This window comes from Mesoplodon densirostris, chromosome 2 (assembly GCF_025265405.1).
Source record: "Mesoplodon densirostris isolate mMesDen1 chromosome 2, mMesDen1 primary haplotype, whole genome shotgun sequence".
NCBI classification, from domain to species: domain Eukaryota; kingdom Metazoa; phylum Chordata; class Mammalia; order Artiodactyla; family Ziphiidae; genus Mesoplodon; species Mesoplodon densirostris.
In genome coordinates this window covers 35,823,470-35,848,456 of record NC_082662.1, presented here as the reverse complement: position 1 = coordinate 35,848,456, position 24,987 = coordinate 35,823,470, and the positions used below count along the sequence as shown (strand labels likewise).

Sequence of the window (24,987 nt, the reverse complement as noted above, 5' to 3'; positions counted from 1 at the left end):
TCGTCTGCCCATTTTTTGATTGGGTTGTTTTTTTGATATTGAGCTGCATGAGCTGTTTGTATAGTTTGTCATACAGCTGGCCAACAAACACATGAAAAGATGCTCAACATCACTAATTATTAGAGAAATGCAAATGAAAACTACGATGAGGTATCACCTCACACTGGTCAGAATGGCCATCATCAAAAAGTCTACAACAACAAATGCTGGAAAGGGTGCGGAGAAAAGGGAACCCTCTTACATTGTTGGTGGGGATGTAAGTTGATACAGCCACTATGGAGAACAGGATGGAGGTTCCTTAAAAACTAAAAATAGAACTACCATATGACCCAGCAAGCCCACTATTGGGCATATATCCCGAGAAAACCATAATTCATAAAGACACACGCACCCCATTGTTCACCGCAGCACTATTTACAATAGCTAGGACATGGAAGCAACCTAAATGTCCATCAACAGAGGAATGGATAAAGAAGATGTGGTACATATATACAATGGAATATTCCTCAGCCATAAAAAGGAATGAAATTGCATCATTTGCAAAGACATGGATGGACCTAGGGACTGTCATACAGAGGGAAGTAAGTCAGAAAGAGAAAAACAAATATCATATATCAATGCATATATGTGGAATCTAGAAAAATGGTACAGATAATCTTATTTTCAAAGCAGAAATAGAGACACAGAGGTAGAGAACAAGGGGGAAGGGGAGGGTGAGATGAATTGGGAGATTGGGATTGACATATACACACTACTATGTATAAAACAGATAACTAATGAGAACCTATTGCATAGCACCGGGAACTCTACTCAGTGCTCTGTGGTGACCTAAATGGGAAGGAAATCCAAAGAAGAGGGGATACATGTATACATATGGCTGATTCACTTTGCTGTACAGCAGAAACTGACACAGCAGTGTAAAGCAACTATACTCCAACTAAAAAAAAAAAAAACTTCATGAAAAAAGATCAGAAGAAAAGTGAGGGGGCTTCCCTGATGGCACAGTGGTTGAGAATCTGCCTGCTAATGCAGGGGACATGCGTTCGAGCCCTGGTCTGGGAAGATCCCACATGCCGCGGAGCAACTAGGCCCGGGAGCCACAACTACTGAGCCTGAGCGTCTGGAGCCTGTGCTCCGCAACAAGAGAGGCCGCGATAGTGAGAGGCCCGTGCACCGCGATGAAGAGTGGCTCCCGCTTGCCACAACTAGAGAAAGCCCTCGCACAGAAACGAAGACCCAACACAGCCAAAAATAAATAAATTGTCTTTGAGGTTTAAAAAAATAAATACATTAATTAATTAATTTAAAAAAGGTGGGGGGATGAGGTATGTCTCTCTTACTTCCGCTGAGGTGGATGAGAATCCATGCAACTCATTTTCTTTATACAGAATAGTTTCAAAGACCCCTCTCTCTATAAGCAATACATATTCACAATTCTTTCATTCAAACAACCCACGGAGAGCCATTTCTTCCTCCTTCCCACTAGAATTCCAGATGATCCCAACTTATTTCTTCCACTGAAATGTCACAAAACTATCCCAGGCCTTCCTCTCCTCTCCTTCCTCCTCGCCCATCCCCAACGTTCATGGAATCCCCTGAGCTGGGAGAATTGAGTCTGCAATTGTGACACGAATGGCTTAAGATCCACTTACATTGTTGATCAGATCCTCAAGACCTAAAGCCCCCACTCCACCTTCTGGGGGAAGCCCATACCCCTCAGCTATCAGACAAACAGCATGAAGACATTTTTCCCAAGTGCAAAGTTATATATATTGAGTGACTGAGCTATTGGCATTCAAGTTTTGACCAGTTTCAAGATGCTACTACCAGATAATGGGAAGACTGTATACAGACACTGCAATTTATGTTCCATGAGGAAGACTGTTAGTTGATACACGAGAGTCGAGAGTTTCAGGTTAGATACAATCCATCCAGAATGCTGAATGCACTAAGAGCCTTACTTCTTTCAGGTCATAACCCTCTGAGAAGCGGCAACCCTTTTCAGGCCCTCTACCACTGTTTAGTGTGCTAATGCCAAGAATTTATGGCCTCTTTAACTCCCCCAGAGGGGGGGTGATAGGAAACTGCTAAAAACCAGATGTGAGGGGCGTCCTTCTACCACCTCCCACGCAATGGACAGTTTCATTAATTAACTCCAACCTCAAAACACCGGCCCCAAGAGCTAAATAGAATAGGCATCTCCCCTAGCAGAAGAATGGAAAAATCGAGGCACAGAGTCAACTTGATTGTATAAGCTTAATCAGCTATTTTAGGGGAGAACCAGAACCGGCATCTGGCTCTGTGCCCCATGTTCCTTCCAGCAGGCCCTGTGGGCAGCTGTGACGCGTGTGGCCCAGCCACCTGGCTGAGGCTGACAGGGTCCACAGCCAGTATGGGAAATCCTGGAGGGAGGCTATGATCCAGCTGTGCCCCAGCTCTCTAGACAGGGTTCCAAGCAATGATGCCAATGACGACAGATGTCACTGGCAGCTGGAAAATGGGCCCCCTCTGACAAGTCTGGAAGCACCCTCTAGCTGCTGTGCTCAGGATGGGGCTCACTAGCATCTATTTAGGTAAAGTGGAGAGACTGGGCTTACACTAAACTGTGGGAAGGAGTGAATGCAGCTTCCAGAAAGTCATCACTTGGTTCAGAGGTTTACGTAGAAAACATCTGGCCAAATCCAACGAGAACAGACCTAGGACCATCCTTCTAAACCTACCCTGAGTGGTAAAGATAAGGTACATGTCTTAACCTATATAAAGGTGAAGGATTATCATTTTTCAACTGTACAGACACATGACTGGAATTACAGTTCAGTGGCATGCACCCTATGTTGACTATTTAAACTACTACTGTGTAGTGCAACATCTCCATTGCATGGTGCTAAACATTTTTCAGTTTCAGTTACTTGGTGAGATCTGATTTTAGCCACAGTATTTTCAAGCCAATTTCTATTTAAATATGTTGTGGAAAAAATGTAATAGTTTGACTTTATACACATTTTACATTTACAGCAGAGTAAGTACAGGAATTCGTACACCCAAATGGGTGTTGTTGCCTTCAAACTGGTCACATTGGGAAGATGTATGTTTAGTCCAGGGAAGCTGACCTTACTCATAACATTTCTAGAACCTTCCTTGGAAACTGTCCACTTGTAAGCATCCTTAACATTGATAAGTCTTTGTCCTTTAAGGGTAGATTTATTCTTTTGAGGAATGATATTTTTTAACAGCCAAAGAGCATTAGAAGATAAGTCTGATCAATAAAATGGGTGATGGAGCTCGGGATGAACTCTGGGGAAGGGTGATGTAAAAAAACGAGGTCTGACTACAAGGTTATGAGGCCTCTTTTCTTGCATGGCTTCAAAGGTAACTCCAAAGAGGAAGTCTAGTGTTCTTGGTACATGCAACATCACAGCTCAAGAGTAAGGTCTCCCAGGGAAATAAGCACAATCATGGTGACTCTTGAGTGCATATGTTCTAGTGTATTTGGTTAAAAAGGTAGCCTTGCTCATTTTTGTCATACTTCACAGAAGCAGAAGTGAAACACTCCATGTCCATGACTTCTCCCAAGGGCAGTGTCATCATCTACTGCTGGAAGAGTTAGAATGAAAAGCACTTGGTGTCATGTCTATATTATCCACTCCCCCCACCCCCATCCCCCCCACCCAATGTGCAATGAGTTATTCCTGATACCTGAGTCTCCCCAGTGTGGAAAAGTGGGTAAGGACAGGTCTCTGGAACCTGGGTAAGACTAGTATGTCAAGGGGATTGGAGTGTTTCCAATGGCTCTAGCTACCCAACAGGCTCACACCGACTCATACAAGAAAATCTCCTACATCTAAGTACATAAAGTTTCAGTAGAAGAGTGGGGGGAAATGATTATCTTCCAGTAGCTTTCTAGGATTAAAAACCCACTCGCTTCTAATGTCAAGTGATCAGTCTATTGAAAAGAAGTCCATGGTGTTCTAGTGCATGCTTAAGAAAGTGTGTGGCCACTAGGTCATTGAAGGGCATTTCCAGCTGAGGCCAAAGGCAGCAAAGGTGCAAGAGGCTGCTGGGGCTGGCGTTAGTTGAAGCAGGATCTATATATTTGGAGTGGCAAAGCAATCTGTAGAAAGCCCCAGTTACAGAGCAGGATGTTTGCCAACGAGTGAAGTCAAAGGACGCTCAATTTCACTTTCTACAAAGTGCTTCACTGAAGATGCTAAGGAGGAAGCTCCCTTTAAAACACCATATCCTGAGTGTCAGAGAAATATGGTCAAGATGGTGATGGATGGGGAGCAGAGACTGATTCTCTAATAGCACTGGGAATGTGGATACTCCGAGTATCTCTCTCTCTCTCTCTCTCTCTCACTCACACACACACACACACACACTTAATGAAGAGCACACAACTGCAGTCACATTCCACCTCTTCTGCACGTGCCTCTGTCCGGTGGTTGCTCTTTTGTACAGTATTTCCAGGAGCCATTCTGAGTTAATGGGCTCCACTGCTAAAAGCCAGAAGCACAGCACAGAGTCAGCCGTAACATCCAACTGCTTGCAGCAGACATCCGTCTCAAATCCATCAGTCGGGATGTTGTTCTTGGTGAGGGTTTTTATATTAGTGTTTATAAAAACCACAAAGCTAGGCCATTTGCTTAAATCATCGTTAGAAAGAATGCCGAGTGTCCAGATGGGATTTCCAGTTTCTGTGCAAATGAAATCACACTAGTCCAGATTTTATTCGCTCAAAACTACTAGGGAAGCAGTAGGATTTGGTTTCAACGCTGCCAAAAAGCAGGAATTCACTTAAGTTTTAATTCTGAAGCAATCCTGGTGTTAATGTTGTAGCCAGGGTCGGGCAGCATGGGGGCCGGGGCCCCCGCTGTGCTTGCTGAGGACCCCTGGATCTCTCCCAGTTCAGGCTCGCTCTCGCTAGAGGTAGACCCGCTGTTGATGGCGTAGACGCTCTCTGTGACTCCCTGAGCTGAAGCACAGCTGTCTGGCTCTTTCTTCTCCCTGGGACTAGACAGTCCTGGGAGGACAGCCATCTTCCCGGTCTGCCTGTTGGGCAGCAAGGACATGGTGTAGTCCGCAATGATCCCGCCCACATCTAGGTTGCAGGCCTGGTCGAAGGCTAGGAAACCCACGTTGGCATTTGCTTCACACACCATAAAGGAACCATCGTCCATGATGAGGAGATCGATGCCACAGAAGTCCATGCCCAGGATGTTGGACACCTGGATAGCCAGCTGCTTGCCTTGTTCTGTCAGTGGGCACATGACGCCCACGCCACCTGTGGGGAAAGTGCAGTGATGTAATGGTGACACTGTAACCGAGCAGGACCGTATAAGGCCTTCCCAGAAGAGACCCCTACCCATATCCTCTGCCTGCCCTTTGTCGTAGAAAAACTTTAGTCAAAGAATAAATTTAATCAGAGAAGTGAGAAAATGCAGAAAGAAAGGAAAACTGTCAAGCAAGATAAGATAATAATACTTTAGCCATTAAACAAAGTCAAGGACCTTTAGTTCTTCCTCAAGGACTGCAGATAATATTCTGAGCCACGTCCTGTGAGCTGTTTTGCAGATACTGAAACCCCCAGCAGGTGGAAGAAGTTAACTGTATGCTGCCCACAAGCACGGAGACCCCAGACCGGTTGGAACCAGAAGGTTGATGATGCTGAGAGCCCATTACCTCACCACCAGCCAATCAGAAGAATGACCACGAGCTGACCACGCCCTGCTCCTTGAACACTATAAGACTCCTCACTACCCCCTCCAGGGCAGGACACACAGTCCTGTGGGCATTAACCCACTGTGGCCCCCTTTGCCTGGCAAAGCAATAAAGCTATTCCTTTCTATGATACTTCACCAAAACTCTGTCTCTGAGATTTAATCTGGCCCCAGGGTACAGAGGCCGAATTTTGGCAACAACACCAGGCACCGACTGGACTAACGAGTCAAATGACCTTTCAAGGAAGAGAGGTGAGGGATGTCGGGGAAGGGCAGCAAGATGGGCATTTTTATTACCAACAAAAGGTCTGGATGGAAATCAGGACACCCTTTGAGAAAGTAATGTGATTGTTTCTTTCCTAGAGTTTTAAAAATGTTTATATCCTCTGACCCAGTCATCCCACCATGAAGGAAATAATCTTATATATTGGGAAAAAAAAGTTTTATGCACAAAGATGCTGATGACAGTCATTTAAAATACTGGAAAGTCAAAATACTGGTATATAGTAGGCACTCGATATTTGTTGATGAGTAAATGAAAATTATAATCTAAATAGCTCACAGTAGAGGAAAGCAGCATAGTTTACAACCATTACTAAAAATGACAGAGTTTGTGATCACATGGGAAAATACTTAAAAGGATTAAAGGCTGTACAGTATGACCATAATTATGCAAAAAAAAATCGTCAGAAATGACACCAAAATGTTAATGTTGGTTGTCTCTAGATGGTGGGATTAATGATAAATATCGTTTTTCATTTGACTTTGCTGTATTTTCTACATTGAGAATGAATTCCTTTTAGAAATTAGAAGAAACAAAATCATTATTTTCTAAGAAGAGAGAGGCCTGTGAGACAAAAATCTCATACCGGGGTCAGAGAGAGTCTGATTGCCCTTACTTGTTAAAAAGCTAAGACCTGGGCTTCCCTGGTGGCACAGTGGTTAAGAGTCCGCCTGCCGATGCAGGGGACACGGGTTCGTGCCCCGGTCTGGGAAGGTCTCACATGCCACGAAGCGGCTGGGCCAGTGAGCCATGGCCGCTGAGCCTGCGCATCCGGAACCTGTGCTCCGCAACGGGAGAGGCCACAACAGTGAGAGGCCCGCGTACCGCAAAAAAAAAAAAAAAGAAAAAAGAAAAAACTAAGACCTCAGATTTAATTGTCTTCCTTTAGTCTCTTTGCAAAGACTTAACACTTGTATTCTCAGGAACTAATGGCTTTACCTTAACTCTGCCCCTCCACCATCTATTACATGGTGTGAGGAAAAGGCTATTGAACAGCTTTAAAACAGCTCATCAAAAAAAGGAATATGGATAAATTACAAAACAGTGTAGTTTCTAGATAAAGAATGGATTTTTTTGTTTGTCTTTTCTTTTGGCCGTATGGCTTGTGGGATCTTAGTTCCCTGACCAGGGATTGAACCTAGGGCCCCAGCAGTGGAAGTGCAGAGTCCTAACCACTGGACCACCAGGGAAGTCCCCAAAAAATGGATTTTGTGAGCTGACTGAAAAAGACAAACTGATAATACATAAGGTTCGATACTGTGGCAAGACATGGGATTGTCATGAAAATTAAATGAGATAATATATTAGGTACTTAGCACTGTGTCAACCTGAGCCTAGCATTTGCTTCTATCACAGCACTTTAGTCACAGTACTTTACAATGATCTGTTTATGCGTCTTCTCCTTTACTGGACCATAAGCTGCCCTAGGGCAAGGATTCTCATTAATCGCTACACTGTCAGCCTCTATCCTGGAGTCCATTTGGGGAGGCTGCTCAATCACACTCAGGAAGAAGGACCAGATTAGTGTTTCAGCCTCTTCATTAGTCACCAGACTTGGTATACTCATCTGGCAATTTAGGAAATAACAACTGGGTACTTTTCCACATTACCAACATACAAATTCCACTCATGAGGCTGACAATAGATTTCAGTGATGAAGATGAACATTCCCATGCCCCCGGGACCATCTCCATGCACCAAAACTGAAAACAAGCTTTATCAATAGGTTAATGGGATGAGGTTATGCATTTGACCCAGACATAAACTGCAGCTTTCTAATAACGTCAAACATATGAGAAAAACACAATTTTCAAAAGAAAAAAGAAACACAATCTTCAATTACAATGGAAAAGCAGAATATGCTATGTCTCCAGCCATAGCCTTTCTTCTCAGTTTCTTTTTTTTTTTTTAATTATTATTTTTGGCTGCACCACATGGCTTGCTGGAGTTCCTGGGCCGGGAATCGAACCTGAGTCCTCAGCAGTGAAAGCGCAGAGTCTTAACCACTGGATTGCCAGGGAGTTCCCCATTGCCTTAGTTTAGACTCTCCTTACTTCTTGCCTGAGCTATTGCCACAGCTTCCAAACTCAACTCCCTGCCTCCCTCTCATGCCTTCAATCCATCCTCTTCCCAGATGTCAGTTTTTCTCAAACACCAATCCTCATGTCACTCCCTTGTTTAAAGCTAACTGCCACGTCCTAACACCTACAGGACAGGCTTCAAATCTCAGTGTCCTGACATCCCTGGCCTGACCTCCGTCATGGCACTTACACCCACCTGTCCCCCTCCTGGGCTGCTTGCTGCTAAGGGAAAGGGCTTGTTTCTAATTTCTCTCTGTGATCCTGGCATCTTGCAGACGGTCTGACCAGATAGGAGGGATCGAGACACATTCACTGGCTGGGTGTAAACATCCTAATGAAAAACCCTGGTGGCCTCCCCTTACCAACAGTCCGACTGAGCTTTCGTGCCTCACCGAGAGAGCAGTTGCTCTGCATCCGTCCGTCTGTGGAGCAGCGAAGCATAGAGCCTATCACCTGGCCACCTACTACCACCACCCGGATATCCTTTCCGTGGGACTCCTTCACGTACTTCTGGAACAGGTAGGGCACATCGTGGCGGATCACATGGCAGATGTCTGAGAGGTGGTGTTTATCTCTTGCGAGAAAAACAGCTTTTCCTTTAAGAAGAAAGACAAAGAGCAAGAGAAGTAGTTAGAGAAGCCTCTGAGCGCCGTCCTTGCCATCCCACCTCCAGGTCCAGAGTTATCTATTCTTTCCCAACTCGCCTCACTGTGGCCCCTTCAATTTCTCTGACTCGACTCTTGTGTCTTATCAAATGGCTGTCGAACCTCATTTTTTTCTGGGTTTTACTCAGGTCCCTCTCCTTTCCCAACTCTTTTTTCAAAATGAAATCAAAATGTATTCCAGAAACACCTGGAAGAGGCCAAAATAAATTCCTAGGGATCTAGTCAATTCGGTTCCAGAAACAGTCAGCACCTCCTATCACCCCAAGATGCTGATTTGGTAGAGTCCATGTCTCACTCACTTTTTTTTCTAAATCATCACACCTCACACTAGGCTCGATGCACAAAGCAAGTGTCAATCAATGCTTACAGAATATAACTAATAGAACATACTTTAGAGGAATTCCCAGTCAAGATGGAGAGAGACCCACAAAAGATAATGACACAGCCTGATATAGCATCAGGAGAGCTCTGTGCAAAATACTATGGGAGTTCAAAGAGGGAGCCACTGCCAGACGTGCTTCCTCCTTTTAAATATAAAAAACTTATTATTTGGCTATACCCATTTAATTCTGAACGGAATGATCCATACTTCTATTGATCTCTGGGAAAAGCATTCCTTCTTGACTCCAAATTCTGTATTTTCTGCTTGAATCACTTATGCTTTTGCAATTACTTGGCATCTGCTTTTCCAATTGCATATTAGCTAACAGATATGAGCAGGGGGCCCTGACAGGTTTGCTCTGTAAACCTGACATAAGCATATCATACCCAGATCCTTCTTGTTAGCAAACATGGAGAAAAGAGATGGTTTTCCTAAGATATGTGTCACCACCTTAAAAACAGTGGGACATTTCTGAAGTCTTAATAAAAAGAGGGATAGGTATCAGCCCCTAGTGGCATATAAGACCAAAAAGTAACTCCCAAAACATGTCTCAATCATTGGACATCTGGCACCAGGAGATCTGGCATCTGGCAGCAGATGGCTGGGATTCAATGATAGGCACTGGGGATTCTCTGGACATTAGGTAGGATTTTCAGCAGAGATGGGGGCTAAAAATATGGACTTTGTTCCTTAGTTCCTGGCACAGAGGTTCTAATATGGGGCTTAGCCTGCAGTTAATAAAGGAGCTACAGTTTTAAAGCAAGGAGGAAAAAAACTGGGCGGGGGAGGGGCATTAAGATTAGTTAATCATCTACTGTGTGCCAAACACTTTATTTTTTTTTTAATTATTTCTTTTACACTTCACTTCAGACTAGCTCTATGAAGCCATTAGGACAAGGATAGTTATTTTTGTTTTACAGAAGAAGAAAATAAAGGTCCACAAGATTAGTAACTTTCTCAAAGGCATAGCCTTCATGAGTCCACTGCCTTCTTTAGATTTATTTCCATATACTAGAGCCTAACAACTGCTGTGACTTTGTTTACTCCCTATCCATTTTCCCTAAGACGTGTATGCTACACTAGCAACGACCAATCTGAAAATAAAATTAAGATCACAATTCCATTTATGATAGTATCAAAAGGAATTAAAAAAACTTAGGAATACATTTAACCAAAGAAGCTCAAGACTTATACACTGAAAACTACAAAATATTTGAAAGAAATTAAAGATTGAAATAAATGGAAAGACATTCCATGTTCAGAAATTGGAAGATTAATATTGTTAAGATGGCAATACTCCTCAAATTGATCTACAAACTCAGTGCAATCCCCACCAAAATTCCAACTTCCTGTTTTGCAGAAATCAATATGATGATCCTAAAATTCATATGTAAATGCAAGGGACCCCAAATAGCCAATGCAATCTTGAAAAAGGACAAAGTTGGAGGACTTGTATTTCCCAATTTCAAAACTTTCTACCAAGTTACAGTAACAAGATAGTGTGGCCTGGCTTAAGGATAGACATATAGATCAATGGAATAGAATTGAAAGCCCAGAATAAACTCTCATACAGATGGTCAATTTTTTATTTTTGGCAAGAGTTCCAAGAGCATTCAATGGGGAACCAACAGTCTCTTCAACAAATAATACTGGGAAAACTGGATAGCCACAGGCAAAAGAATGAAGTTGGACCTTCATCACACCATATACAAAAATTAATTCAAAATGGCTCAAAGACCCAAATGTAAGGGCTAAAACTGTAAAACTCTTAGGAGGAGAGATAGGTGTAAATCTGTGTGAGCTTGGATTAGGCAAGCACAAAATGACATCAGAAATACAAGTAACCAAAGGAAAAAATAGATAAATTGAACTTCATTAAAATCAAAACCTTTTGTGTATCAAAGGATACTATCAAAAAAGTGAAAAGACAAGCTACAGAGTGGGAAAAAATCATTCTCAAATTACGTATCTGATAAGACAGTAGTAGCCACAATATATAAAGAGCTGTAAAAAAGTCAATAAAAGACCAATAAGCCAGCTGAAACATGGGCAAAGGATTTGAATAGTCATTCCTTCAAAGAAGATATACAAATGGCCAATAATATAAAAAGATGTTCAACATTAGTCATTAGGGAAATACAAATCAAAACCATAATAAGATACCACATTACAGCCAGTAGGATGGCTATAATAAAAACAAATTACACATTTAAAAGTTGCTAAGAAAGTAAATCTTAAAAGTTTCCATAATAAGAGAAAAAAATTCTGTAACTATGTATGGTGACAGACGTTAACTAGACTTATTGTGATCATTTCGCAATATAGACAAATATCGAATCACTATGTTGTACACCCGAAGCTAATATAATGTTTGCATGTCAATTATACCTCAAGTTTGAAAAAGACTTTAAAAATAAATATATAAAGTGGGCCCATACATTACTAATGCTTGGAAAACATGCATTTTGGCTTGTGGCTTGTTTTTATGGTGGAGGTATGATGACCATTTGCATAATTTGTCGAGGCAAATTAATATACCCAATATAAAAGTTTTGTTTAGTATGTGAAGAAATTGGAACTTCATACATTGCTGGTGGGAATGTAAATGGCATAACTGTTGTGGAAAACAGTTTGGCAGTTTCCCTAAAGTTAAACACAGAGTTACCATATGACCCTGCAATTCTACTCTTAGGTGTATACCCAAAAGAAATGAAAACATATGTTCACACAAAAACTTGTACATGAATGTTCATAGCAGCATTACTTATAACAGCCACAAAGTAAAGCAACCCAATGTCCATCAACAGATGAACAGATAAACAAAATGTGGCATATCCATACAATAGAATATTATTGAGTCATAAAAAGGGATAAAAAACTGATCCATGCTACAACATGATGATCCTTGCAAACATTATGCTAAGTCAGAGAAACCCACACAAAAGGCCACATATTGTATGGTTCCATTGATATGAAATGTCCAAAAGAGGCAAAGCCATAGAAACAGAAAATAGATTAGTGGTTGCCAGGGACTAGGGGAGGGGCCACTGGGACTGACCTTTAACAAGTACAGGGTTTCTTTTTGGGGTGATGGAAATGTTATGGAATGAGATAGTGTAATGGTTGTACAGAAGAGTGAAGATACTAAAATCCTCTGAATTAGATAATTTAAAATGGTACATTTTTTATTTTCTGAATTATATCTCAATTTTAAAAACATCTAAAAATACTATGCCTTCTATTTAATTTGTTTATTGTCTGTCTTTCCCTTCTACAATGTGAGCTCTTGGAGGGCAGGAATTTTTGTTCTGTTCCTTTCTGTATGCCCTTGGCACTTTGTGGGCACTCAATAAATATTAGTTGAATTTTATTTTATGTATATTTTACCACAATAAAAAACTAGTTGAGACATGGCATTTTTGCACTGTAGTACATGTGAATCGTATTCAGAGCCCCACCTCGCCACCCAAACTCATTTCTCTCACTTCTTAGCAGGACCCCTTTCCTTTCCCAGGTTGCCTTGCCCACACCTGTTTCTGTATGTTGCTCACCCAGTTCAAACTCCACATTCCAACTTAAGTCTCCTTTTCATCCACCCAAGCCTTCCCTGCCTCAGGGCAGAGTGGGCCCCTCCCTCCGTTTGGCTCAAACAGGCGTTGACCTGCTACAGAAGCCATCGCCCTGAAGTGCTACTTCTCTACTCTCTACACATTGGAGATCGAGAACAGTGAGTGTGTCAAGTTCATGGGAACTGCTCATTCCATGTCCATTAGGGTACCTCTTCTCATTCCAGATGCCCTGAGCAGTTAAGGATGCCATCTGGGTATCATCAGGAGGTACTCGCTCACATACCACAAGGGAGGGGGATGGCTTTCTGCTGCACACGTCCTCTTCAACTACTATATCTTGAGCACTGTAGTGGGTCTTGGAGACAGAGATGGGTAGGACCTGGTTCCCACCCCCTGAGCAGCTCACAGTCAAAAAGGGGAAAAGGCACATAAATCTATAACTGTCATAAGCCGTAGTACTATGCTAGCGGCATGGATGAAGTGCTTCGGAAACAACGGGAAGGGCAATTAATTTTGTCTGGAAGAGAGGGAAGGAGACCAGGGATGTGGACAGAGAAGAAACGACGTGGAGCTGGCCTTAAAGCCCGAGCAGAAGTTCACTAGAGGGCATAGGAAGATGGCGTTCCCAGCAAAGGGAAGAGAGCAGAGGTTTAAAGACAGCAGAATACATGGTCTAGTCTGGAATGGATTACGGAGGGTTCACGTGGCTAGAGAAGGCTGCAAAGGAAGATGGATGCCGTTCATCCAGGGCCTTCAGTGCCACGGTGAGGAATATAAACTGTATCTAATAGGCAACACCAGTTCTTGGGAGGGTTTTTCAGCAAGGGAGTGACAAGAAGAGATCTTTGTTTCAGAGAAATTGCTCCCCCCAACGATTAGAGGATGCACTGGCAGTGAAGTTAGGGAAACCAGTCAGAATCAAGTCAGGAGTCTGCTGCCAGAGTCCAGGGAAGGGCTGGGAAGGGTCTGGACAAAGCAAGGACAGTGGGGACAGCGAGGAGGGGACAGAAGTAAGGACTACACCACAAGCTCCGCAAGGGGGAGCTCCGTCTCCTCCGAGCAGAGAGGAGGCCCAAACAGAAGCCCGGGAAGAGCGGCACTGACCCCGGTGTCCGCGCGTGCTCTTCACCACGACTGGGTAGCCCAGAGGCTCGGCTTCATCGATCATTTTTGCAAAGTCTTCATGCCCACCTGTCAAGAAAAGCAAAAGTCAGTGAAGGTGAGGCTGATGGTCCAGGGCTCTGTGGGAATTCTTTGGAGGCCTCACATCTCTCTGATTAAGGCAATGTGAACCCATTCCATCGGACAGACATGCACTGTGCATGTGCCATACAAAAGGTGGGAACAGAGAGATAAGGAAAGCAGCATTATCACGTGCTTCCACATGGCAGAGGCTTCACATGCTCTAGTTCACGCAATCGTCATGACAACCCCGCAGGCAGGGCAGGGATTTTTCCCTTACCTTGGCTGTGGTAGGCAGAATTCTAAGAAGGCCCCCAAGATTCCTACCCGCTGGTGTACATGCTCTGTATAACCCCCTCTCCTGAGTGTAGAGGGGACAAGTGACTATGCTGGGATAGCATTCCTGCGATTAGGCTAATAATCAGTTGACTTTGAGTTAATCAAAAAGGAGATGATTCTTGGTGGACCTGACCTGATCAGGTGAGCCCTGTAAAAGAAGGTGAAGCATCAGAGAAACTCTCCTGCTGGCCATGAGGGAGCAAACTGCCATGTTGGAGAGAAGTCCATGTGACAGGGCCAATAGGCAGCCTCTAAGAGCTGAGAATGGCCCTCAGTTAACAGCCAGCAAGTAAGTGGGAACCTCAGTCCTACAACTACAAGGAACTGAATGCCAACAGTAAGCCTGGAAGACCCCAGATGTGGTCCCAGCCCAGCTGCCCCTTGATTTCAGCCTGGCAAGACCTAAGCAAAGAGTCCAGCTATGCTGTGGCTGGACTTCAGACCTCCAGAAACTGTGAGATGATAAATGGGTGTTGTTTAAGCTGTTAAGTTTTCAGTAGATTGTTGTACTGCAGTAGAAAACCAACACCCAAAGAAACCAAGCCTGGGATTTTTCTCACCCAAAGGTAAGGCATGACTTGAACGCCCGAATTGGCTCCACTACACTCCTTTAAGCCTTCATTTAAAAAATATGAATATTAATCTGTATTAAAATCTTTCTAAATTGTTTTATAAGCTTCCTTGATTTCCTATACCTTTGCATCTTTGCGGGACCATTATTCTGACTACCACAGGTGATACTGTAGTTCATCAATTTTTTGCAAAGCAAAATATTCTGGGATACTAATAAGACCTGTCACAAAAGTGCTAATGATTAAAAAAAAAATAAAGCAGCATGAAGAGGCAGTGTAGATAACCAGGGGCATCTTTACAATGAGGACATTTTATAAGAAGAGAACTCCCAGCTTCCTGACACCTGCTGATAAATGTAACTCCTCTCTAGCCATCCTTTTGTCCTTCCCTTATAATACAGTGCAAGAGGGGTCCTGCTTATCTGAGGCCATCCCTGCACCTGTGCCTCGGACCCCTTTCCCTCTCACCTCCTCAGGGATCTTGCACCATTAAGTGTCCCCTCTCGGCTGTATCTTCAACCTCTCAGTTCAGAATTCCAGCAGCATTTTAAACATGCTCAGTAATCTCCCATCTTAAACAAATAAAACCCATTCCTTCACCCTGCATCATCCCTTAACTACAACCTCGTATCCCTACAATCAAGCTACTCAAAGGGTTTCAATTTCCTCACTTCCCATTCACTTCCTCATCCTTGACAAGTTGGCTTTTCTCCCTATGGCTGAACTGAAGCTGTATTCATTGAACTCCCTGTTGCTAAATCCAACACACAACTCCGTGAGTATGTTACGCATCCTCTCAGAATTAAACACCCCTTTTAATTACACCATCCTTCTTGGGATGTTCTTTCCATTGGCTTCTGTCATCTCTCTTCTTTCTGTTCTCACCTCTCCAGGTGCTCTTACTTGGCCTCTTGCATAGGTCCTTCTTCCTTTTCCTATTCCCTAAAGGATTCCCTCTCGAACCCTCTTTTTTTTTTTTTTTTTTTTTTTCTTTTTGCGGTATGCGGGCCTCTCACTGTTGTGGCCTCTCCCGTTGCGGAGCACAGGCTCCGGATGCGCAGGCCCAGCGGCCATGGCTCACGGGCCCAGCCGCTCCGCGGCATATGGGATCCAGACTGGGGCACGAACCCGTATCCCCTGCATCGGCAGGCGGACTCTTAACCACTGCGCCACCAGGGAGGCCCTCGAACCCTCTTTTATTAAATGGTTTTATTTTATTGTGGTAAAATATACATAACATAAAATTTACCATTTTAACCATTTTAGGTATACAGCTCAGGCCTCTCTTCATTCTACATCTTCTCCCTGAGTAATCTCATCCATTCTTGTGACTTCACTTAACATAATGGAAGTTTCCAAATCCACTTCCTTAGTCTACACCTCTCTCAGGAGCTCCAGATCCATTTATCTGCTGCCTACTGAATAGTTTTACTTTTATATACTACAGACACCTCAAACAGAATGTGTCCCAAACTATAATAACCTCTTCCGACAATGCCTTGCCCTACCCACCAATCTGTTTCTCCTCTTCCATAGCTCTAGTCTCAGTGAGTGTTCGCTTTCACATCTGGTTGCCCAAACCAGAAACCAGAGTCACTCTTGATTCCTCTCCATGCTCCTCATAGCCACTCAATCATCATGTCCTAATATTTCTGTCTCCTTCCTAAGTCCTGAATCTGTTCACTTATCTTCATTCTTACTATGACCACCTTAGTTTAGACTATCATTGCTCATTTGCATTGTTTATAAAGCCTACCAGTACATATCCTGTCTCTACTTTGCCCCTGGTCCAATTCCTTCTCCACAGTGTAGCCAAAGTGACATTCTGAACTCTGATCAGCCCATTTCCTTGCTTAAAGCCCTCCAATAACTTCCTGTAAGTCTCAGGATTACCCCTGATCTCTTTCATGTACTGTATATGGTGACTTCTTATCTTTCTAGCCTTATATCTCAACTCTATCTCCTTGACGTTCCACAAACTACTCAAAATACCACCAATCGGTCATGCTCTCTCTTGCCTCTAGGTGTTTCTATATTCTGCTTTCTTCTTAGACTGCTCCCCTGCCCCCCTTGCTTTATTTTTTTATTTTATTGTTATTATCTTTTTTCAACTGGAATCACTTTACTTTGACCTTAAACATGATCTCTAGATTGTCATTTTGTGAGGGTTATTTTTCCATTAATTTCACATTTTTGGCCTTAAATGATCTTTTTTTTAATCTTTATTCGAGTATAATTGCTTTACAATGGTGTGTTAGTTTCTGCTTTATAACAGAGTGAATCAGTTATACATATACATATGTTTCCATATCTCTTCCCTCTTCCCTCTTGCTTTAGCTGGATAACTTCAGCTAGCTTAGACATTCTCTCTTTTGGGAAGCCTTCTTTCCTCATCACCTACTAAACTAAATTAGGAGCTCTCCTGTGTATTCCCATACCACCTTGCAGTAACTCTTATCCTGGCACTGCATTGAAATTTCTTCTGATGAACTGGGAATGCCCTGAGGGTAGGACTCTCTTACTTACTGCTAGAGTCTAGAGCCTATTGTGGTAGTTGGCACACAGTGTGTACCAGCTACATATTTAATGAATGAATTCCAGAGAGAAAGAAGCAAAGACATATCAGACGAGGGAATGACTATGATAAAGACTCAAGATGTTGAATCATCTAAGATGAACAGATTCGCCTTGAAAACCAACAAGAGATACCAGAGGCCTTCTGGGCAAAGAGAACATAGGGATGCAGGCTATTTGGAAAGACAAGTCTCAATCCTATTTTAAGGACACTCACCATAGGAGAAGGTGTCCGGCATGGGGACCCCATGTCCAGCCAGCTCCTGGAATGTCCAGAATTTGTTGATGCAGTTTAGAATGCTCTGTGGGCGGTTGACTAAGCGGCAGCCCAACTTCTCCAGGTGTCGCAGGACGGTGATGTCACTGTCCGACTGCACTGAGGGTGTGGGCACCCGGACAAGCACCACGTCTGGGAAAGTGGTGAGTGCCTTCTGGTTCAGCTGCAGGCCTGCAATCAAAGTAAGAAATGAGCTCTGGGCTGGCCATCATCTATTCCCACCAGAAGCACTGGTTCCAACAGACTCCTCAAGACTGAACCTAGCAGGAAGATAGCCTTGAAAATGGCACTTGGATATCCTGTTGTAATGAGAAGCTACCATCCACCCTATACTCCAAACAAATGGGCAGAGCATGACATTGAGGAAACACAAAGGAATGAACAGGGCGGGGTCGGGGGGGAAAGAGCAGCATATCAAGAATAATCCAAGTTAGAAGAATCTATAGGAGATAATGCAGTCCAGCACCCTCCTTCCATGTAGGACTAGTATTACTCAAAATGTAGTGGCTTAGGAGGCTGGAGACTTAATGACAAGGAATGCAGTAAAGGTCACTTACGGTATCTTTACTACTCTTATGACTTCATCTTTAAAAGTCATCTGGAATATTACGAATATAATGAATGTAAAAATGTCAATGTTAGGTAAAAAGAACAGGATACAAGTTAGAAAACACTAGAAGGAAATATACCAACATTTTAACAGTGGGTAATGGGATTATAGATGATTTTCTATTTATACTTATCAGTATTTTCCAAAATATCTCCAACTGTGTATTACCTTGATAATAAAAAACTTTAAAAAAATCAATATACTAAAAATCAATTCAATATTAAGAAAAACTAGAATGCATCACAAAACAATTGGTCTATATAGCCAAAGGACTTAAACCTGTATGACACTGGATGAACTGGTAGTATTAGCTTGTAGTGAAGACTAAGAGGAACAGGAGTGCAGTCTTCAATTATCTGTGCAGCTCCATGCAGAAGAATTATTTGGCTTGTCTTCTATGACCTCAGGAGGTACAGCTGAGGAGCTATCCAAAAGAGCATTATTTTGTCTGACTGTTCACTTCTGTATCCCCAGCCCCTAGAACAGTATCTGCTGCATGATAGGCACTCAATGTTTGTTTAATTATACAGAAGCTACATGGAGATAGATTTGGGCTCAACAAAAGGGATACTTTTCCTCTGCCTTAGGATGGAATGGGCTGAGGCTCATTGGTCATCCAAGGATGGCACAGAAGGGATGCAAAAGTTAGATAAGCTCACAGCAACCTGCTTGATCTCTTTCAACCCTGATATCCTATGGTTTGCGTTACTCTAAGTAGTTACGTAGCCATCTCCGGTGCACCCAGTATCTGGGGATGGAATGATGGAGACAGGAAATAGACTGGATAGGGCAATGAGAAGTGAGTTCAGGGAACTACTTGGTCTGCCTTAGTGAACCTTAAAGGAGTCTCTAAAATGCTCTACAGAAAACATTTTAAACACAGTTTGAGAACCATCTTTTAGGCTTTAACCTAAAGCACCTTCCTTTCATAAGTGATAAAAGTGTACAACCATATAACTCCAAGAAAACAAAAGGTACTAAGGAAGTTACTATTCCTCTATTGTGGGATGAATAATATCAATATAAAAACTCTAAGCAAAACCAAACAAAAGCAAGCAAACAGAAAAACCAAAACTACTACATGGATCTAACTTGCACAGTTGCCTCTCATTCTAGTATGTTTTGCCAATTTAAAAAAAAGAGTAAGCACAATCATTAAGTTAAATTGTTTTTAGTACTTCTGCTGATAGTGTGAACCCAAGGAAATGGAATATAATTCTCAGGGATGATTTGTAAAGAGCATTCAGGTTATCTTTACTTTGCCATCAAAAAACAGTATCATTTATACATGCTTTTTCCTTTGCCACTTAGAGCCCCTGGGGAAAATAATATGAAAGGGGGAGAAGAGCAAACCCTGAATAATATCCTCAAAACTGGTAGGAGAAGAAAGAAAAGTATTCAAGTTGGTGAAAATGGCAAGTAAAATACAGAACACTGAGGGGAAAAGCAACAGCCCAGGACAACATTACATAATGAGATAATATATGCAAAAATGTTTTGAGAACTACAAAACACTATAGATATGCAAGGCACTGGCATTATTACTGCACAGACACTCTACTGAGCAAGGTAGGACACTTTATGGAGATTTGTACCACCTGATGAGAAAAAATGGCTTTGCAACAGAAAAGTGACCTAGAGAGATGAGAAGCAGCAGAAACGTCTGGGTTTTAAATCTCAACATGAGACCACAGACAAACAGTTAAACTTCTAAATGGGAAGAAAGAATTCAGTCATTTCTGGAAATACCAACCACAAGTGGAGAGAGACAGCTCAGCCTCGATAAGCAGATTCACGTACACCTAGGAAGTCTTACCAGGATTTCAGCTCTCTTCTCCAAAGGTAAATCTTTGGGCCTGGCTCATTCCAACTGAAGCCTTTAATAAATGAAGAATGGAATGGGTTAACGTGGAGCTGAAAAGGCTCTCCCAAGCAGTTAGACAGGTCTGGTCTCTGACTGTGCTGGCCGTCCAGCTCTGTGCAGAGAGGGACGTGATGTGTTTAGGGAAAACATATGCACAACCAGTTACTTCTCTGCCTATTGACCCAGCTCCAGCATCTTTGCTAAGGGGTAACGTCACTTGTCCCATGTTCATGCCCATTTTCTTTGCTGTTTGCACCTTGTCTAAATCACCATTTCTAGAAGTAGAAGACGAGAGTCTGCTGCTCACCGTGGCATCTTTTAGCAGGAACAGCAATTCCACAGAGCCCCGGCCAAGCACAGCTTGGGTTTAAGGCTGGTACTTGGCAAACCTGTCAGTGAATTCTGAAGCCTTTAACCACTTAGTAATCTCTCTCCCTCTCCCCATTAATATCTCCTCTTGGGAAAGGATGGAGCTTAATGTGTCATCTTTCCTGGGATCCTTAATGTTCCCATTGCAATCTATGGACCTTAAACCAAGGGAATGAAGTGCTGATGCAGGACCTCAAGGAGGGCAGGGCTCTGCTTGGCTGCCAGCAATGGAAGGAAAGCCCTGAACAATGAGGGACTGGTGCCCTCAACAACAAGGGATTTCATGCAATTAAGTGCCGTAGTGTCCTCAGGCATCACCTTGACCTGGGAAGCAAGGTCGGGGGAAAGGAGATGAGTTACTTCTGGGATATTTGGGGATCTCCCAGATTGCTAGACTGGGATTTAGATTTACTATTTAGCCTCAAACCACTTTTTTTAAAAAACTAAAATGATCACTATGTCCCCAAACAGGTCAATAAGATCGTGAAAAAGATCAGTCCCCAAACTACTTAGTATAATGACCAACAGCCAACCTAGTCTAAATCAACTTTTTGAAACCACAATATTTTCTCCATATTACTTCTAAAAAGAATAATATACTTTTATGGGTAATTATGTTTTTGACTCTATTATTTATATTTGGAAATATTTTAATGTATTAAAAACAAGATAGAGGGCCTCCCTGGTGGCGCAGTGGTTGAGAGTCCGCCTGCCGATGCAGGGGATACGGGTTCGTGCCCCGGTCTGGGAGGATCCCATATGCCGCGGAGCGGCTGGGCCCGTGAGCCGTGGCCGCTGGGCCTGCGCATCCGGAGCCTGTGCTCCGCAACGGGGGAGGCCACAACAGTGAGAGGCCCGCATACCACAAAAAAAAAAAAAAAAAAAAAAAAAAAAAAAAAAACAAGATAGAAAAATGAGTAACGTTTCCAAAGAACTGAGCCTGTTTTTTTTCTAACCTATATATTGGATTAAATTAATTCTACAAAACTAGGCTTTTGTATTTATATGTACAACAGCAAAGAAATGCGCTTAACAATACAGAGAAATAGCTTTAGAAATAAACAAGTCATTATTGGAAAGTAGAGCTCTAAGAATTAAACCCATTCTCAATCATTCATACCAATACAGGGAAGAAGCATGGAAAATAAAAGGTGCAGTCATCTAGATCTGAATTTGCCTAACGTTTTTACTGATCATCTATTGTGTTTGAGAAAATTTGCCAAGAACATTCATATGTATTATTGCATTTAAATTAAAGACATCTTGTTAAAAAAAAAACAAAAACATGGAGAACAGACTTGTGGTTGCCAAGGGGGAGGGAGGGAGGGAGAGGGATGGACTGGGAGTTTGGGGTTAGCAGATGCAAACTATTACATTTAGAGTAAATAAACAACAAGGTCCTACTATATAGCACAGGGAACTGTATTCAGTATCCTGGGATAAACCATAATGGAAAAGAATATAAAAAAAGAATGTATATATATGTATAACTGAGTGACTTTGCTGTACAGCAGAAATCAGCACAACATTGTAAATCAACTATGTTTCAATTAAAAAAAGAAGACATCTTGTATATGCATCCCTGCACTAGATCTGACTGTCAAAGTCTTTGCATTTACACAGAACTGATGCACAGTGGGTCCAGACCAGTGGGCACACAACACTCACTCATGTACACACATATGCATCCCTGCCTTCACAACTAAAAAGTAAGCTTCAAAACTAAACTGGCTTCTTGTACGCTAGGGAAAAAAAAAAAAAAAAAAACCCTTCATGTACAAAGCAAGTGGCAGAAATAAGAAAATAGCAGGACACTGTAGCAGGAGAGCAAGCAAGGACCTCACTTACAGCAGCTTTTAGGACCATTACATTTGAGCAGGATCATGTAACCATGGCTGGTAGTGAAGCTCTGAGAGTTGTTAAAAATGAATCAACACTATAAATAAAATGAGTGGATAATAATCCATTAAGTGCTGCACATTACTGTGCTGTGTTAGGAGGGAGATGCATCATCCCAAACATGATCTGGCTCATCTCAATCACTCTCCAGTTTTTCTCTGGTCTCTTTCTACCCTACCCCACAGCATTTTCTCATAAGGAAGTTACTTTTATTCTTACCATGTTATGCCACTCCTCCCCTTTTAAAGGTCTTTGTTACAATGCCCAAAGAAATCTCACCTCTACCTCATTAAGACCCACAGTCATTATGTGGCCACCTTCTCTTTCCACCAACTGCTAATTTGAGGTCATTTAATTCAATTCAACCTTCATTGAACTGTTGAGATGAATCAGACATACTCTGAAGCAGGAATACAAAGATGAGCCAGGTGATCTCTGTATACCAGGAGCTTATCGTCTCCTTACAGAGAAATATATCAACATAATTTTAATTCAGTCAGTCACTCAACACACATTTATTGTTTCATGCATTCATTCAGTGAAGATTTATTGAGCACCAACTTTGAGCCAAGCCCATGTCAGTTTGGGTTTCCCCAGAAGGACTCCTGGAGATAAGGACTGAAGTGCAAGAGGTCTATTATCACGGTGATAATTTCAGGAAACACTGGAGGGGGAAGTAGAGAAGGCAATGCTGCAAATAAAAGGTGTGTTATGAAGTGAGTGATCACCTTGGCACCCAGGGCTTAATCTTGCCGGGCGACAATAAGAAACGGTTTAGTGCACACTCCTTGGTTACCCCACCCAAGGGGCGAGGAAGCTAGCAATTTATAATATTTATATACTAACCCTGTCTTTGGTTGAGAGCTGATCCAGGGGTGTGGTATTAATTCCCTGGTCCTTCCGGCTTGCCATGCATGTGTGGGCAAAGTGAGCTCCTGTGGCCAGAGAAAGCCCTCAGGCAGAGATTCAGGTGCTGATGGTTAGACCGGTGGCGGCAGCAGTGTAGGGCAAGAGGGGAGGATGGACACAATGCCATCAAATGGTAAGAGCAAAAGGGACATGGGAGGGCCTCTGACAGGCACCATCTAAAAGGCTGGGCATAGGGGTTGAGGTGTGAGTGTAACAAATAATATCCCTGGAATTTAAGAAGAAAGAAAACAGACAACTGTAACTAATGTCATTGATGCTCTATGCAGAGCACCTGGGTATTAAGAAGAGTTATCAGTCTGGTTTGGGCAGGGGGTGGGGAGGTTCTAACACAACATGAGAACTGCTCTAGCAGGCATATATATCAGGGTACAGTGACAGCGAAGGAGGGGGGAACAGTTAGGTGATTATTTCTGAGAATCAAGCAAAGTTTCAGAAAGGAGATGTTGACTCGTAGAGCTTCTGGGCTCAGAAGAAATGTGTAAAACTAATAAATGCATAATGTCTACCCTTCAGAAACAAGTCGATGGTAAAGGCATGGCAACTCATAAGCACTGAGTTCTGTGACAGCCCAGGGCAAACGTATTTGCAAAGGCCTTTCAGGAAGTTGAGGACACATGAGATGAAAGGCAATTATGGCAAAGTAGATAAAGTGCTGGCCTCCAAGTCAGAGACTCGATTTAATTCTGTGCCATCATTTAATAGCTTGGCAAGACACAAAAAAATGTCCCTGGGTCTCAGTTTCCTCTTCTGTAAAATGGAAGAACTTGAAAACCTTCCTCTCTCCCACACCTCACCAACACAATGTTTCCTCGCAGCCACGAAGACAAATCTCATCAAGCCCTTTTCTCCTTTCCTATCAGGCTCTCAAGATTCCAGTCTCCAAGGCCATATCACTTCCCTGGACTCTGAACCCCACCTGGCTCTGACATTGCCTTTTCTTTCTTTCTTTCTTTTTTTTTTTTAAACATTTTGGCTGCGCTGGATCTTCACTTCATTGCGGTGCGCGGGCTTAGTTGCCCCGAGGCATGTGGGATTTAGTTCCCTGACCAAGGATTGAACCTACGTCCCCTGCATTGGAAGGCAGATTCTTAACTACTGGACCACCAGGGAAGTCCCTGACATTGCCTTTTCTACTCCCACCTTCCACTCCTGCCCATCTCCCCAGTGCCCTCGGGGACTCAATCATTGGGACTCAATGGGCAGCAAATCTCCCATCCTTGAACTTTTCAGCAACTGTTCCCTTCCCCTTCTTTTTCTGAGTCTAACTGAACCCTGGCTCTCCCCAGCGACACTGCTTCCCCACCAGCCCTCCCAAGCTGTGGAGGATTTTCTCTCCCTCTCACCTGGGGTTACTGGGCCTAGAGGTAGGAGAGACGTGCTCCTTCCTAGCTTCTCATTGCAGCTTGACCAGCATCCTTCTCTCCTCCTAAAACACCCAACTTGACTCTCATCTGACAACACCACACATCTCCCCACTTGTGCAGGTCATCTAAAGACCCCAGTCACTCCCCTGTCCTTGAAGCTTTAGCTCCAGACTCACTGACTCTCCTGTGCTGTCACAGATATTGGTGATTTCAATATCCCCATGAAGAATTCTTCCAATTCCCAGGCCTCTCTGTTTCTTGACCTCCTTTCCTCCAAGGATCTTGTCCACCATCCCACCCCAGCCACCAG

The 24,987-nt window shown here is 43.0% G+C and overlaps 1 protein-coding gene and 1 non-coding gene across 2 annotated transcripts in view; both read right to left on the bottom strand.

Annotated features, from left to right (window-relative positions):
- Positions 1 to 4,790: 4,790 nt before the first annotated feature.
- Positions 4,791 to 24,987, bottom strand: part of RIMKLA (ribosomal modification protein rimK like family member A) — a 28,636-nt gene continuing 8,439 nt past the window's right edge. The window contains exons 2-5 of the mRNA XM_060082772.1: positions 17,582 to 17,812; positions 13,802 to 13,888; positions 8,474 to 8,677; positions 4,791 to 5,281 (exon numbers count right to left, since the gene is read on the bottom strand). Of these exons, the coding sequence (XP_059938755.1) occupies positions 4,791 to 5,281; positions 8,474 to 8,677; positions 13,802 to 13,888; positions 17,582 to 17,812 (1,013 nt within the window). The remainder of the gene's footprint in view (positions 5,282 to 8,473; positions 8,678 to 13,801; positions 13,889 to 17,581; positions 17,813 to 24,987) is intronic.
- Positions 7,118 to 7,190, bottom strand: TRNAG-UCC (transfer RNA glycine (anticodon UCC)). The gene has a single exon. It is a non-coding gene; the product is annotated as a tRNA-Gly (tRNA).